Source organism: Coenobita brevimanus, chromosome 87, assembly GCF_032717465.1.
Source record: "Coenobita brevimanus isolate Jiangsu-jjx chromosome 87, ASM3271746v2, whole genome shotgun sequence".
Taxonomy (NCBI): Eukaryota; Metazoa; Arthropoda; class Malacostraca; order Decapoda; family Coenobitidae; genus Coenobita; species Coenobita brevimanus.
In genome coordinates, this window is record NC_137040.1 from 28,810,905 (window position 1) to 28,826,451 (window position 15,547).

A 15,547-nucleotide genomic window follows, 5' to 3' on the forward strand; every position below is an offset into this window, starting at 1 on the left:
TTACGGTATAGCTGTTTAGAGCCATCATACGAGATTCACAGTAACAAGCTCGACAATAGATTATGATATTACGGATATCTGTGATGCTGTGTTCCATGACGCTGAACACTGAAACCGATATTCCCAAGGCAGTTAGAGACAGATTAGAATATTTGGTGGGTAAGGGGGTATACTTGAGGAGAGGTTGGTCAGTGGGACGGAGTATTAGGAGACCAAGGAAATGTTGCAGAAATAGAGAGGGTGGGAGGGCTTGACAACCCTGCTTGGTAGTTAGGTGTGTGTGATAGTGCACTGTTGTGGAGTATGAGCGGGTGAGGAGGTGGGCAGGTGGGAGTAGGATCATCAGCAACATAGGTGATGTTTGGTGTTCTTAAGGGAAATATTGCTCCTCCTGGATGAACAGTGTGTGAGTGCAGACACTCGTTTAAATAGTATAATGCATCTGGAGGTAAAGAGTGTGTGAATGTGCAATACATGTTTTAAAGAGGGAGTGTAATATATGATGATCGATGTTTGTGGACGTTGTGTCACAACTATCCAGACTAATGAAATAGTACCTCGAAGAAAGCAACATCATTTGTGGACTGAACATCCGCACCACCGTTATAATACAAGATATCCATTCATTATGCAAATACAGCATCTCATTCCCTCCGCGTGATCCATCAGTATGATGACTGCAAAACATTTTCGCACAAAAAGCCAATAGCTGTCCAACACTCAAAGTAGCTATAATCCTATGCAACAGGACATCTATTTATACCATGGTCTGAGAATATAATAAGTGTTTTTCCCTTACAATAAAACAGGCTGGATGATGCACAATATGACATGACCGTTGTGTCACATGCATAATCATGAATCATTTATGCCTCCCAAGTTCAGCCACAAAAATGTTAGAGCAGTTGAGTCGCAGACTCACTAGACTCAGGTGAACCACGTTCTGGGATACCGGACATCACACCTTTCAACATTTATTAACTACAGTTGTTCATCACATTGTATGACGGCCATTAAGACTCCTACATTCATCCAGCACACGTTATTGCATACAGAGTTACAGATCACCTTAGAACATCTGTATAACAGCACCCTTCATCTTTCTAAACGAAACACGACAAAGTTTCGATACATGCGCCCCCATCACCTGTCCCTCCCTCCCCTCCTTTCCACCTCACTTCAAAGTCGTCTCCTGTCAGAAGCAATGGGATCCAATGGCATTACTATTTACTTTTCTCCCTACCTTCCACTTTACATACGTGGCAAACGCTTGGATTTGCAGACATAATATGACTTGATAGAACGTGGTTTCTATGGGTACCAGATACTGTAGCGGAGGGGAAGCTCTGCTGGGTCTGCCCATTCAGTTACTATTACTACGAAGTAAACAAAGAATGTGGTGCCACATTTCACCAAACACACCACCGGCTATATTAGTTAGAAGTGGAGGTAACTGTACCTTTTATAGGCTCTCTCCTTGTTGCAGACAGCATTAGAACAAGCATCATTAAACCAAGGCTTTCTTGCATTAGTCAAAGGATATGAGAAAGGAATGTATGCTTCCATGCCCGAGAGAATAACTGTAATGCTTAAGACACAATAAGATGGCTTTCGGCAATGGAAGCAACAATAAATTCCACGGAAAATCAAAGTAGTACTGCCTGAGGGCCTCCCAATCCGCAGCTCCAAAGTGGCACAGTCAACATTTCTTTGGAGGGTCCACATGCCATACCGGAGCGATACGACAGGTTAAGGCAATAAGGCTGTGATCAGAGGAGCCCAATGTAGAGAAAAGATTAAGTGTAAGCAGAAGGATTAGTTGCAAGGAAGAGGTCAAGTATGTTAGAGCTCTCTCCAAGGCAGTCAGGGATATGGGTTGGGTACTGTACAAGCTGCCATAGGTCATTAAGAACACTGTAGAAAAGATGTAGGCTTGTTCACCAGGTGGATCAGTGAAAGGAGAGGAAAGCCAAAGGTGGTGGTGAACATTGAAATCTCCTAGAATGGAGACTTTAGAGAAAGGAGAAATAGATAGAATGTGTTCCATCATAGAGATAAGATAGTCGAAGAATTTTTGATAGTCAATAGAATTAGGGGATAAGTAAACAGCGCAGTAATATTTAGTCAGAGAATGACAGGAGAGCCAAAGCCAGAGAGCAGAGAATTCAGAAGAATCAAGTTCAGGAACTCGATAGTAAGATAAGTCGTTGCGTACATATACATAACAGCCACCTTTGGGTTTGAAATGAGTGTAGAGAAAGTAGGAGGATACAGAAAGGGGTTTGCTGTCAGTAGCCTCAGACAGCTGAGTCTCGGATAAGAAGAGAAGGTGGGGTTTAGAGGAGAAGAGGTGGTGTTCAACAGACAGAAAGTTAGAGGAAAGGCCACGAATGTCGCAGAAATGAAGAAGTGAGTGAGACAGTGGTTCCAGGCAGCCGTCACCGGGAAAAGGGCATTTATGGTCCTCCCCCCCCCCCCCGCCCCCCGGGAACTCCCAGGCACGGTTAAGGTGCGCCAGTTTTCTTTGATTTTGAAAAGGAAGTGTACTGTGTACTGTGCATGGAGATTGGTGTTGACAGTTGGAGAAACTTGTATTGGAGAGGATGCTGGCGTACTCTTTGTTACTGAAACACTGACAAAGTTCTGCAAAGGGGAATAGTCAGGAACTGGTCCCGAGTGCTGATGAAACGAAAGCTCCAGCTCTCCCTGTCATCAGCTTTCCATCCACCTTGGGAGTACTGCCCTGCTCGACTGGTGCTACAGTCTACTCCTACTATAGTGACAGTAATGTCTAAACTAAGACACCGTGGAATAAACCGCCAGAGTTCAGGTTAGATTTCATGCTACATCCATTTACTATATATCTTATGTTATCACACGATTATACTGAAGACCTTTTGAGGATGAAAAGTCAGGTACGGGTTTCAATAATTCCACTTTATCAGGCTGAAAACAGTGATTTAAGTAGAACTAAATAGAAAATGCGTTTTCGAAGCAAAGGAATTAAGAGATTTTGAAAAAGAGGAATTCAAAAAGAAAAATGATATGTTGTACGGCCGTTGTTTGTCCTTTCATCGTCCGCAAAGCTCTCAGCTGAATAAATATTTCATGGTATGAGCCTAAATGATCCATTATTTATGTCCTTACTCGCAGGAGTGGGTTATTAGCGGGTACGATATGAAGCTGTTTATTTATATCATTTTCTTTTTTTTTTTATATTAAGTGGCAATTTGGCAGTTGCATTTGAAGGAGCAAAAACGAATAGATGGTTTGGCATGTGACGAGGCACCAAGATTTCAGAGGACTGAATAATGTACGAATGATTATGTGACCAGTTCTATTGGGCATGCTATGCATTATTCTCCCAGTATCGAATATCCCGCTCTTATATATCCTTCCTTATGCTGTTTCTAGGTGGGGAAAGCGTCCGAGTGAATTATTACATTTTACTATTCTTGTGTTTATTTCAGGAGTGCTCATATTGGTGCCCCTCTGAACCTGCAGCTGATAATATCCCGGAACTTTGCTAAACTAGACGGCACTTCCCCCTTGTATCTAGGCAAGGGAAACTTGCTACAGCTTTCGTTAGCCTGGCCAGTGCCTCATGATGCCCCCTACACAACTCAGATTGATAAATGTCTGAGGATTATATCGCAGGTGGGTAAATGAATTTTATCTTTTGGTTTAATATTTTTTTTTTTTTTTTTTTTTTACACGAAATCACCCCTTATCTGAATAATAATGATTGCAGATAGCAATATTTTTAAAGACATCATTGTAGTAAAGAAGTTATTTATTTCACATGGATAATGTCTTACTAAAGATCGATACCCCTAACAAGGAAAAAAAGAAACGGCAACAAAGTAAGTAAATCACCAGTCAGCTACAAAAAGCGTAAGAAGTTCACTTCCTTAAGATAAATACATATATCAACCAGATACCCAGAGGCTCCTCCAAGTATGAAGGACATAGAGTAGGCATCATCCGTCCTGCTATGCTTATGGAGAAACCTAAACCGCAGGTCCCCCAGACTCGGACACAGGACTAGCATGTGACGGACAGTAAGGGGAACAAAGCAATCATCATAATACGGTTGTGCCCTACCACACAGAAACTCATGACTAAGCCATGAGTGCCCAGTACGTAGCTGGGCGACAGCCACTCTCTTAAAAACATCCCTTAATATATTATTAACAACAGCATCCCACAGACTCTGTCAGCAAATAAGAATCATACTTCAAGTATGGTGTTATATCAGAAGCAGAAAGAGGGTAGTTGGCAGGGGTCATTGAGTAGAAGCGGTTTTGCAAATGTATCTTGCATCTCATTGCCGTCCACACCGACATGCTCATGAACCCTTGCCTTACTCGAGAAAGGCAAGGACAGGGAATGAGCTAAATTAAATTCTATCTATCTACCTATTGCCAGATGCCTTAATTCCGTAAGGGGTGGCCACAAACAAATCGTCTAAACGTTGCCCTGTCCCACGCCATTTCACTGCCATGCTCCAAGCTCACAACCCCCTCCCTCACATACCTCTCCACTCCATTCCTCCATCTCATCCTTGGCCTCCCCCTCCCTCTCTCCCCCTCCACCTCAATCACATACACTCTTCTCGTCAGTCACTCACTCTCCATCCTCTCCACATGGCCAAACCACCTCAGTGTGTTTCTCCTAACGCTTCCTTCCACACCACAACGCTCCTTCACTTCCTCATTTGTCAGTCTATCTCTTCAAGCGACTCCAAATGCTCCTCTCATATAAGTAATTTCCCTTGCTCTCACACTTGTGTCCCTCCAACAAGGTCCAAGCTTCAGTTCCATACGTTAGAGTTGGTATCACAATACTGTCATGTACTGTAGTAACGTTTTCACTTCCAAGCTCACTTCCCTGTTTCTTATCACTGCTTTCAAGGAACTAGCAACCTTTCTTCCTCGTTGTACCCTTTCAAGCACTTCACCCTCCAAACTTCCATCCTTACTCATCACACTGCCCAAGTACTTAAACGTACTCATATTTTCCATTTCTTCTTCATCCATCCTCACTGTACATTCAGTGACATCACGTCTTTTGAAGACCATAACTTTACTCTTCCCTACATTCATCTTTAGATTCCGTTTCTTACACACTCTCCCAAACTCATCCACACCTTGCAGCTCCATTCGTCTTTGCTTAACAACACAATATCATCTGCACACAACAGTACAGGGAGTTTCCAAACACTTCCTTTTCTCATTAGGGTACTGCCGTACCTTGTATCTCTTATAATCTCATTCATATACAGACTGAACAACCATGGAGTCATGACAGATCCGTTTCAACCCAACCTTGAAACAGAAAATTCACTCATACAGGAAAAGCAATACCAATGTTGCAACGAACAGCATATTCATTATGTCCAGACGTTTCGACATATTCATCGATGTCATCTTCAGTGGATCTAAAAAGATGAAAAGAGACCTGTAAGGTATTTAAAATCCTAAAAGAACTATACGAGCATGAGCTCATCGTACCTACATAAAAGAGAAAACGTAGTGTTAAATTATAGGGAGGACTTAACTGCACAATATATTCAGAGGGAAAGACAGACAATTGTTTAGGGCGGGTTTTCGTCTGTAAATATGAATGGATTCTAGTATTCTTAGATTCATACTGGTACATATGTCTATTATACAAAAATTCTTGGGATCAACACAAGTATTACAAATATATTAATGTTCCCTTACCGCTGAGAGAGGAGGGTCGCTCACAGGGAGACCTGATCCGCTCGACTGACCTCTATGCTCGTCAACCCTTAGCTTGAAAGCTCGTATTGTGCTTCCAATATACCCTGTATGGCAACTAGGGCACTTGTATTCATAAACGACTGACAAGCGGAGGGCAGTCGGTAGTCGGTCTTTGTAATGAAAAAATGATTGAATCTTAAGGTCATTCTTTTGAACAACTCGGAACTTTATTTGAGGATAGAAAATAGAAAAGTTATATTTCAGTGCCCTCTCTATCTTTTCTGATACAGTACCAAGAAAAGGCAGAGAAAGATACAGTTCCTCCTTACTGACTGTAGAATCAATTCATATTTATAAACGAAAACCCGCCCTAAACAATTGTCTGTCTGCTGTCCCTCTGAATATATTGTGCAGTTAAGTCCTCCCTACAATTTAACACTACGTTTTCTCTTTTATGTAGGTACGATGAGCTCATCCTCATATAGTTCTTTTAAGATTTTAAATACCTTACAGGTCTTTTTTCATCTTTTTAGATCCACTGAATATGACATAGATGAATATGTCGAAACGTCTCGACATAATTAATATGCTGTTCGTTGCAACACTGGTATTGCTTTTCCTGTGTAAGTTGCGCTTCCCTCAGAACAAGCCTGTCTCAATAATTCTTCGCAGTAGATATGGACGCTCTACACTTCACGGGTTCCGGAAGAACGAACGGCTGTCAACCCAGTTGGAAAAAAGAAACCTTGACCTGCATTTTCTTTTATGTTGCAAGACTTACAATGTATTTCCCAACTTTCTTAGGTTCAAGCTGTACCGGAAAACTCTTTGTAACTCACAGCTGTATAAATCTTGGCGAGATAAGTTACTTAACACTGAAATAAGAACTAAAGAAAAAGAAATCAGGGACCTTAAAGTTTCACTTAGTCAGTCATGTAAATCCTTAAGCTCCATGGTGTCACGTTTAGACTTCTACTGTTTAAAGTATTTTGTTAAAAGAAAAGTAAATAGAGTACATACAAATATTGCCAAGGTTCATGGAAAGAAATTATTTCGGCTTGGGGCTAAATCTGAGCTAAAATCATGTGATCCTCAAAAAGATTTATTCAATTACTCCAGTGTAGAATTATCCAGTCGTGAGTCTTTTTTGTTATCTTTCGGTTTAGAATTTAACCTACCTGTTTCGGCCTAACTTTTATAAGTACTTCACTGCTTTTGAGAGTATGATACAAACACTTAGAGGATGTAAGCTCACTGAAGGATATAGCTTCAATTCAGTTATTCAATGTGTTCGCAATATAGCATGTAAAGAATACTATGGGTTTAAAAGTTCTAAAGTACATTCACCTATTTTCACAAAGAAAGATTTTAGCATTTTGAAAGACTTGGGTAATAATGAAAAGTTGGTTGTCTGTCGTCCAGATAAAGGAAGAGGGGTTGTGCTACTCAATAAAGTTGATTACATAACGAAAATGCACGATATTTTGAAGGACTCCACTAAATTCATTAAAGTCATTCATGCTGATTTTGATAAAACTGAACATGAAAATAGAGGATAAAGTAAACAGGTTATTAAAATCTATGATTATAAAAGGAACCGTTTCAAACGAATATTCACAGTCTTTAAAACCTAGTGGCTCATCACCAGCTATTCTGTATGGATTACCTGAAGTTCACAAACAAACCATACCTCTTAGACCAATCATGGCTTCATTTAAAACTCCCTCCTTTAAATTAGCCAAGTTTTTAGTTCCCATCCTTTCGGGTTTAACAACCAATGAATATACGGTTAAAAATTCATATCATCTCTTTAACTTTCTCTCTGGATTCGGACTACCAACCTCCTGCTACATGTGTAGTTTTGATGTCACCTCATTGTTTACAAACGTTCCCTTGGATGAAACTGTTGAGTTACGTGTAAATTCAATATTTAATGATATGGATAAAGTCATGGGTATGAGTAAAAAAAATTCTTTAAAAACCTGAATTCTGTTTGTGTTAAGGACTCATTTTATGTTTGATAACGTGGTATATAAACAGGTAGACGGTGTGGCTGTGGGCTCGCCTCCGGGTCCGACTATGGCCAATGGTTTTCTCTGCTTTTGGGAGAAAAAATGGCTGGATAATTGTCCTGCATACTTTAAACCCATCCTTTATCGTAGATATGTGGATGACACTCATATTTCAAGATGAAAGCCATGCTCCACTTTTTCTAAACTACCTAAATAAACAACATAAGAACATAAAATTTACCATGGAATGTGAAGTTAACGGTAACCTCCGTTTTCTTGATTTATTAATTCAGAAGTTAAATGGCACTCTGGTTATGTCTGTATATCATAAGCCTACTTTCTCGGGTTGGGGTACTAGCTTTTTTAGTTACTGTCCATTTATTTTTAAGTTGAATGCAATTAGAACACTTTTGTATAGAACTTATAACCTAACTTCCACCTACAACCTAATCCATCAGGAGATTTCATTTTTGAGGATTTTTTTTTTTTGCTAACAATGGTTTCAGTACTGCTCGTTTTGATAACTGTGTTAGAAAATTCTTAGCCAAAATTTACAGTCCAAAGTAACCGGTATGTACAGTGAGTAAGGAGGAAATGTATCTTTCTCTGCCTTTTCTTGGTACTGTATCAGAAAAGATAGAGAGGGCACTGAAATATAACTTTTCTATTTTCTATCCTCAAATAAAGTTCCGATTTGTTCATAAGAATGATCTTCAGATTCAATCATTTTTTCATTACAAAGACCGACTACCGACTGCCCTCCGCTCGTCAGTCGTTTAAGAATACAAGTGCCCTAGTTGCCATACAGGGTATATTGGAAGCACAATACGAGCTTTCAAGCTAAGGGTTGACGAGCATAGAGGTCAGTCGAGCAACTTCCATTATACACGCAGCTGAGGCTGCTATTCCCAAGACATCTACAATTCCAAACAAGCGTAGAGTTTCGTGGTGGACACCAGATTGCCGACAAGCACTCACAAAGCGCAATAGGAGATACAGGATTTTTGAGAAACAGCCAACAGAATCAAACTTTATTGCCTACAAAGCAGCTAAGGCTGAAGCAAGGAGGACAATTAAAGCGGCAAAACGGAATAACTGGCGTAGTTTTGTGTCACGGTGAATCGCTCCACCCCACTAAGTCAGGTCTGGTCCACCATAAATGTACTAAACAACAAGTACACCCGGTCACCAATCACCACACTTGAGGTGGCCGGGAATGTCATTGACGATCCCGTGGATATTGCCAATACTATTGCCGACCATTTTGCCCAGGTAAGCAGCTCAGCCAACTATGATCCTCGCTTTCTCCACCATAAGCGTACGGCTGAGCTGCAAAACTTAGACTTTGCCACAGAAGACGGAGAGACCAGCTACAACTCCGAATTTACGTTAGATGAACTTCTCCTTGCCCTTAAATTCTGTAAAGGCTCCAGTCCCGGTCCATCCACCATTACGTACGGTATGATCCAGCATCTTACTCAGGCCAACCTGAGTAAGCTGTTAGCGGTGTACAATGAGATTTGGGCGTCTCGCACGTTCCCAAACTCATGGCACTACGCGCACGTCATACCGATACCTCGCCGAGACGGTCGCCTTACGAGTCCCAGCTCGTTTCTACCTATTGCGCTAACTGATTGTCTATGTAAGGTCTTTGAACGTATGGTTAATAAAAGGTTACTTTTTGTTTTAGAGTCGAAGGGTGTGTTAAATGATCAACAGAGTGGATTCCGTAAATACAGGTCCACTCTGGATCATTTAGTGCACCTGGAGCATTGCATAGCCGAGGCTTTTGCCAATCACGAATTCATGATAGGAATTTTTCTGGATATTCATAAGGCTTATGATATGACCTGGCGAAACGGAATACTACGTAAACTCTACGCTTATGGTTTAAGAGGTAATTTGCCCATTTTCCTTCAGAACTTCCTTACTGACAGAATGTTTTCTGTCAGGTTACCCTGTAACGTAACTTCGGACATATTTGTCCAAGAGAATGGGGTACCACAAGGAAGTGTGCTTAGCCCTACTTTGTTCAGCGTTGCCATTAATGACATTCTGTCATCCGCTTCCGTCCCCAGGACGATTAGATACTCACTCTATGCTGATGATTGTGCAGTGTGGCACTCTTCCCGCAATGCACAATCCTCGGCAGCAGATTCAACTGGCACTTGAATCTGTTCAGCGTTGGGCCCCTGGAGTGGGGATTTAAATTTTCCGTCCTTAAGTGTGTCGGTGTTGTTTTTACTCGTAAACTTAACGAACCTCCTTTGCATTTAACTTTAGATAATCAGCCGATACCTTTTCAAAATTCAGTCAGATTCCTGGGTCTACATTTTGACAGTAGGCTCAGTTGGAGAACACACATTAATCATTTGCTTGCTTCTTGTAGTAAAAAAAGTAAACATCCTTAAGTTTCTTTCCGGTAAATCGTGGGGAGCAGACAGAACGTCTTTATTGATGGTGTATAAGTCCCTTATCCGTTCTAAGCTTGACTATGGCTCACAGGTGTATGGGTCGGCATCGGATGCTGTACTCCGTAGACTGGATGTGCTTCAGAATGTATGCTTGCGATATGTCTCGGAGCCCTTCGGTGTACTCGTGTGGAGCGGTTGGAAGTGGAGGCTAATGTGCCTCCCCTCCGTCTACGACGTGACCACCTGTTATTTTCTTATGGTATCACCACCCCACCGTAAACGCTCACTTGGTCTTCCGACTTGTCGGATCCTCCTACAGTGGGAATACCTGCTGTATGCGGCCCTCAAGCCGGTGGCTGTGAGGCTTCACTTCCTCTGTGAGGCGTTAGGGTACGACCTTTCTAATGGGGATCAAGTTTTAACGTCAAAAATAGCGCCCTGGGAGTCACTTGCCACCACATTCAACACTGACTGGCTCCCCGTCGCAAAGTACAAGGCGCCGGAGGTGGAGGTACGACAGTTGTTCCGGATGATCCTCATTAGACACCTAGCGTCATTCCACTTGTACACCGATGGCTCTAAGATGGATGAATGTGTGGGTGCGAGTGTGTGGTCTACGGAGTGCCGCATCCGTTTTTGCTTGCCCCCCCGTACGTCTGTATTCACTGCCGAATTATTTGCCATAGATCAAGCTATAGACTTTGCTTTGCGTTCAAATCACAACAGTTTTGTCATTTTTTCGGACTCTAAGTCAGCCCTTCAGGCAATTCATTCATGTAGGACTGATTCACATGAGGTCCTGGGCCGCATTATCAATAAACTGCATACATGTGCTAAATCCTTCACTCTGATCTGGGTGCCTGGTCATTGCGGTATTTACGGCAATGAGCAGGCTGACGTACTAGCTAAATCAGCTGTAGAACTCGAGGAGACTTGGGACGTTCCTCGTGAGCTACAGTCTAGTCTCTCTTTCGGAAAGAAATCAATTAATCTTCTGTGGCAAACACAGTGGACCGACCTGGCAATTCCATCAGTCAAAAGGACCATATGTGACTGGTCCAGTTCCTCTCGAGGAAACAGACGGGAGGAGGTCGCTTTAGCCCGCCTCCGCATGAATTCCACCCTAATAACACATATGTTACCATATATTAACAGACAATTTCCACTGCGTTGTACCACCTGTGACGCGGTGTTATCTATTAGTCACATCCTTTTGTACTGCAGTAGGTATGCTGGGGAACGTACCTCTCTGGCTGCCTACTGTAGGACAAATGCGCTCCCTTTCACACTTGATTCTGTCTTGGGTGATGGGGACGTTGGTGTGACTAATAAATTGATGACTTTCCTGAAAGAGACCAGATTACTCAGAGAGTTGTGATTTATTTTATGAACTTGGTTGTGGTTTCCTTATTTATTATATATATATCTTTTTTTTTTTTTTTTTTTTTTTTTGTATATAGGGATATGGTTTTTGTACATATGTGAATACGTCAATACACTTTTATATATTTGTGAACTGCAGGAGGAGGTTACATTTATATAAATGTGTATTTTTTTTTCTTTTGTTCAGGACCAGTAAATTTAATTGTTTTTTATTTTTTTATTTTTTATTTTTTATTTTTTATTTATTTATTTATTTTTTTTTGTATATATATGTATATATGTGTATATGTGTGTATATGTGTATATGTATATATGTATAATATATATATTTATATATATATATATATAATGTGTATATGTATATATATATATATATGTATATATGTGTGTGTATGTATATATGTATATATATATAAATTTGATAAGTATTTGATTATTTTGTAGTAGAATAGTAATGAGTCTACATATGATGTATAGATGGAAGTATTTGTCCTGGTACTATCCATGTATACTGATGTATTCTTTATTACTTATTATGTTTCATAATCATGAATAATAACTTAATATTGGTATGAAATAGATGCAAATATTTCATATCATTATTTTGGCTTTCATGATTATCGATTCTTGCTGGCCTAATGCCCCTTCAGGGTGATGGCCAAATTTGTAAAAAAAAAAAAAGTCTAGCAGGTTAGGTCTCCCTGTGAACGACCCTCCTCACTCAGCGGTAAGGGAACATTCATATATTTGTAATTAAAATGCCCGCCGTGCCCGCCGCAGGACCTCCCACCTCACCACCACCCACACCACCACCGAGCCGCCACCCCACCACCACCCCGGGAGGACACACCGGTGAGGTTAGTGACCCCGGGCAAGAAGGTCATCGGGGCATCCCGGCCCTGAGCCCCTATTCCCCGCAAGTGCCCCAACCCCAGGTGTTCAGGGAAACTGAACTACTGTGCGGGCGGGGTAGTGATCGTCAGACCAGGGGTGGGACTGAAAAGAGGTCAGTCCCAGGTAACACCGTATTGACGGTCTTGTTACACCCTCTAGGGCAGGAAGAGGCCCAAGGCTACGGCCAAAAGAGAGAAAGAGAGATAGACACATGCTACGGCCTGACAGAGTGTGTAAAGGGGAAGGTGACCCCAGGCTCCGGCCTTAACACGCTGAAGAGAGAGAGTTGCCTGTGTGCATCCCTCTCCAGTTGTTCTTTGGCTACGGCCAGAATACGGTCCAGGGTAGAGAGACCCTGCTACCGTATGTGTAGCGCTACCCAATTACGGAAGCGGCATCCCGGGGTCGGCCTCTTGCCGCAACGGACGGGTGAACCTGTTCATCTGTTAGTCGCTTTCCGTACGGGCAGACACTCAGTTTCGGCTGGGGCACGTACCAGGGTGGAGAATTCCCTGACGGTAGGATCTGTCCGTATTGGAGAAGTGCGGCTCCTGAGCCCCTCACTCCGGCTTGTCTTCTACTGCGGGAGGAACATCACGTCGGCGGTACCTTGCCACGGCGAAAGGGCGACCTCGATCACCCTATAGGTGTCCCCCGCACGCCGGGCAAGTTCACGGCTTTTGCCAAAGTGCACAATAGGGGAAGTAGAGCCCCGACTCAGACCTATGGACACACTCAGGGAACCACGAAGAGCGTGAGTCTCCCCTTAGCCTCTTTCCCTTCGGGGAGCCCTTCGTCGCCATCCAGGCTTCTAGGCCAGGAGGAGGCATTAGAGTGGTGGCAAGGCCCGGTAACGGACTTACCGCCCACACCCGGGAGTTCTTTAGCCCTGTCGGAGCCCTACAGGAGACGCTGCCGCAGCCCAGCCCTGACGGCGCCTCTCTCCCTGAGCACCCGCAGTCCCAGGACACCCAGGTCCTCCACCGCAGTCTACAACGACGGAGATCTAGGCTCCCTCACTCCCCGGAAGCAGAGGAAGCAGGCCCGACTACTCCGGCTGTTCGGCCCTAGCCCCAAGGGCCCCCGATCAGGTCTAGGCCCCCAGACCACAGGGCCTCCCTGCACCCCACCAGCGCGGCCCTAGGAAGGAACCGCCCCTCAGGTCGAGGCCCCAGTCAAGGGAGCCTCCCTGACAGTAAGTACCAGTGATTTAATAACCCAGGAAACAAGGGTAAGACAGTGACAGTGACAGTGACCCAGAATACAGTGACAGTGATCCAAAGTACAGTGACAGTGTTTTATAAAAGATATATTAAACAGTGGCATAACAGAAATTCGTGTAACCAGGGTACGAAGTGTAAAGTGTTAAATAACTCAGTCCCCCCCCCCCTGCATCAAGGAACCAGGGAGTTTTCTGTGGAACTAGAGGTAGGTGCGCGAGTGAGCCGAAAGGCAGGTGATGTGCCCCCGCGACTTGGTGACAGTGTCGAGTGTCGCCATCCGCACCCTACCTCTACTATAGTAATATCTCCGACACAGACTCCCAGTCGCAGTGATCCAAAGTGAAACTCCCCCATTTATTATTATCTACAAGTAACATAATAATTAATTCAAACTAACAGTCACAGTGAGGTAATATTCCATTCAAGTAACAGTAAAGAATATCCACGACTGCCCTGTGCCACGTGTTAATATATATTGGATCAGTCTATGTAAACGAGTGTAATATTGTATCTCTGTTCTCCTATGTACTAAATATCGTTGTATGTACACTGTAATGAGTAGAACTTAAGCAATAGATGTGATACGGTATACTGCCTCTTTTTGTGCCCTGTTCCTTTGTTAGTGCATTACATCCGGTCTAGTAAAAGGACCCCGTTCCAGTGCTCGTGTTTTTACGACGAGAAGTCGCCTTAAAAACACAGCATTACAGTAATACTTGTGTTGATCCCAAGAATTTCTGTATAATAGACACATGTACCAGAATGAATCTAAGAATACTAGAATCCATTCATATTTATAGACGAAAACCCTCCCTAAACCATTGTCTGTCTGCTGTCCCTCTGAATATATTGTGCAGTTAAGTCCTCCCCATAATTTAACACTACGTTTTCTCTTTTATGTAGGTACGAAGAGCTCATGCTCGTATAGTTCTTTTAGGATTTTAAATACCTTACAGGTCTTTTTTCATCTTTTTAGATCCACTGAAGATGACATCGATGAATATGTCGAAACGTCTGGACATAATAATTACGCTGTTCGCTGCAACACTGGTATTGCTTTTCCTGTATAAGTTGCGTTTCCCTCAGAACAAGCCTGTCTCAATGAAAATTCACTCAGTTCACTATCCACACGCACTGCAGCCTTAGCCCTCTGATACATACGCTTCCATGCATTCAGCAACTTCCCATCTCCTCCATATATTCTTAATACTTTCCACAATCCTTGTCTGTCCACCATGTCATATGCTTTCTCCAAATCCATGAATGCCGCATACAACTTCTTTCCCATCTCTAGAAACTTTTCCACTAAAGATCTAAGAATAAATATCCGATATACACAACCTCTTCCCTTCCTAAAACCTCCCTGCTCTTTTCCAACTAATTCCTCTGTTATTTCCCTAACTCTGTCAATAACTATCCTACCATATACTTTTCCTATTACACTAGGAAGACAAATGCCATATGATTACCACACACTTCTTATTTCCCTTTTTCCTTTGTATAAGGGAATAATTATACCTGACATCCAATCCTCTGCGACTCTACCTTCCTCCCAGTCCAATCTGCACATCTTCCACATCCATTCTACTACTATCTCTCCCCCAGGCTTCAGCATTTCACCACACACTACATCAGTTCCTGGGGCTTTCCCCATTTTAACTTTCTTCATTGTTTCTATAACTTCCATCTTACTGATTTCTCCCTCTCATCTCACATCTCTCCTTCTCCCAGCTATTCCCCAGCAACTTATACTCGCATTACTTTCATTCCCTATGTTCAAAAGTTCATTAACCTGCCCCATCTCGGCAGATTTTTCACCAATGACCTCCCCCAGTCCCGGCCGATTTTCAATATTGTTTTTGTTTTTTTGCTAAAACTTCCGCTTTTTATGAGAA

At 42.5% G+C, this 15,547-nt stretch overlaps 1 protein-coding gene across 1 annotated transcript in view; it reads left to right on the forward strand.

Moving 5' to 3' along the window:
- Positions 1–15,547, forward strand: part of LOC145411043 (ionotropic receptor 21a-like) — an 83,269-nt gene that overhangs the window by 35,281 nt on the left and 32,441 nt on the right. The window contains exon 8 of the mRNA XM_080281105.1: positions 3,471–3,657. Coding sequence (XP_080137231.1) covers positions 3,471–3,657 — 187 coding nt within the window. The remainder of the gene's footprint in view (positions 1–3,470; positions 3,658–15,547) is intronic.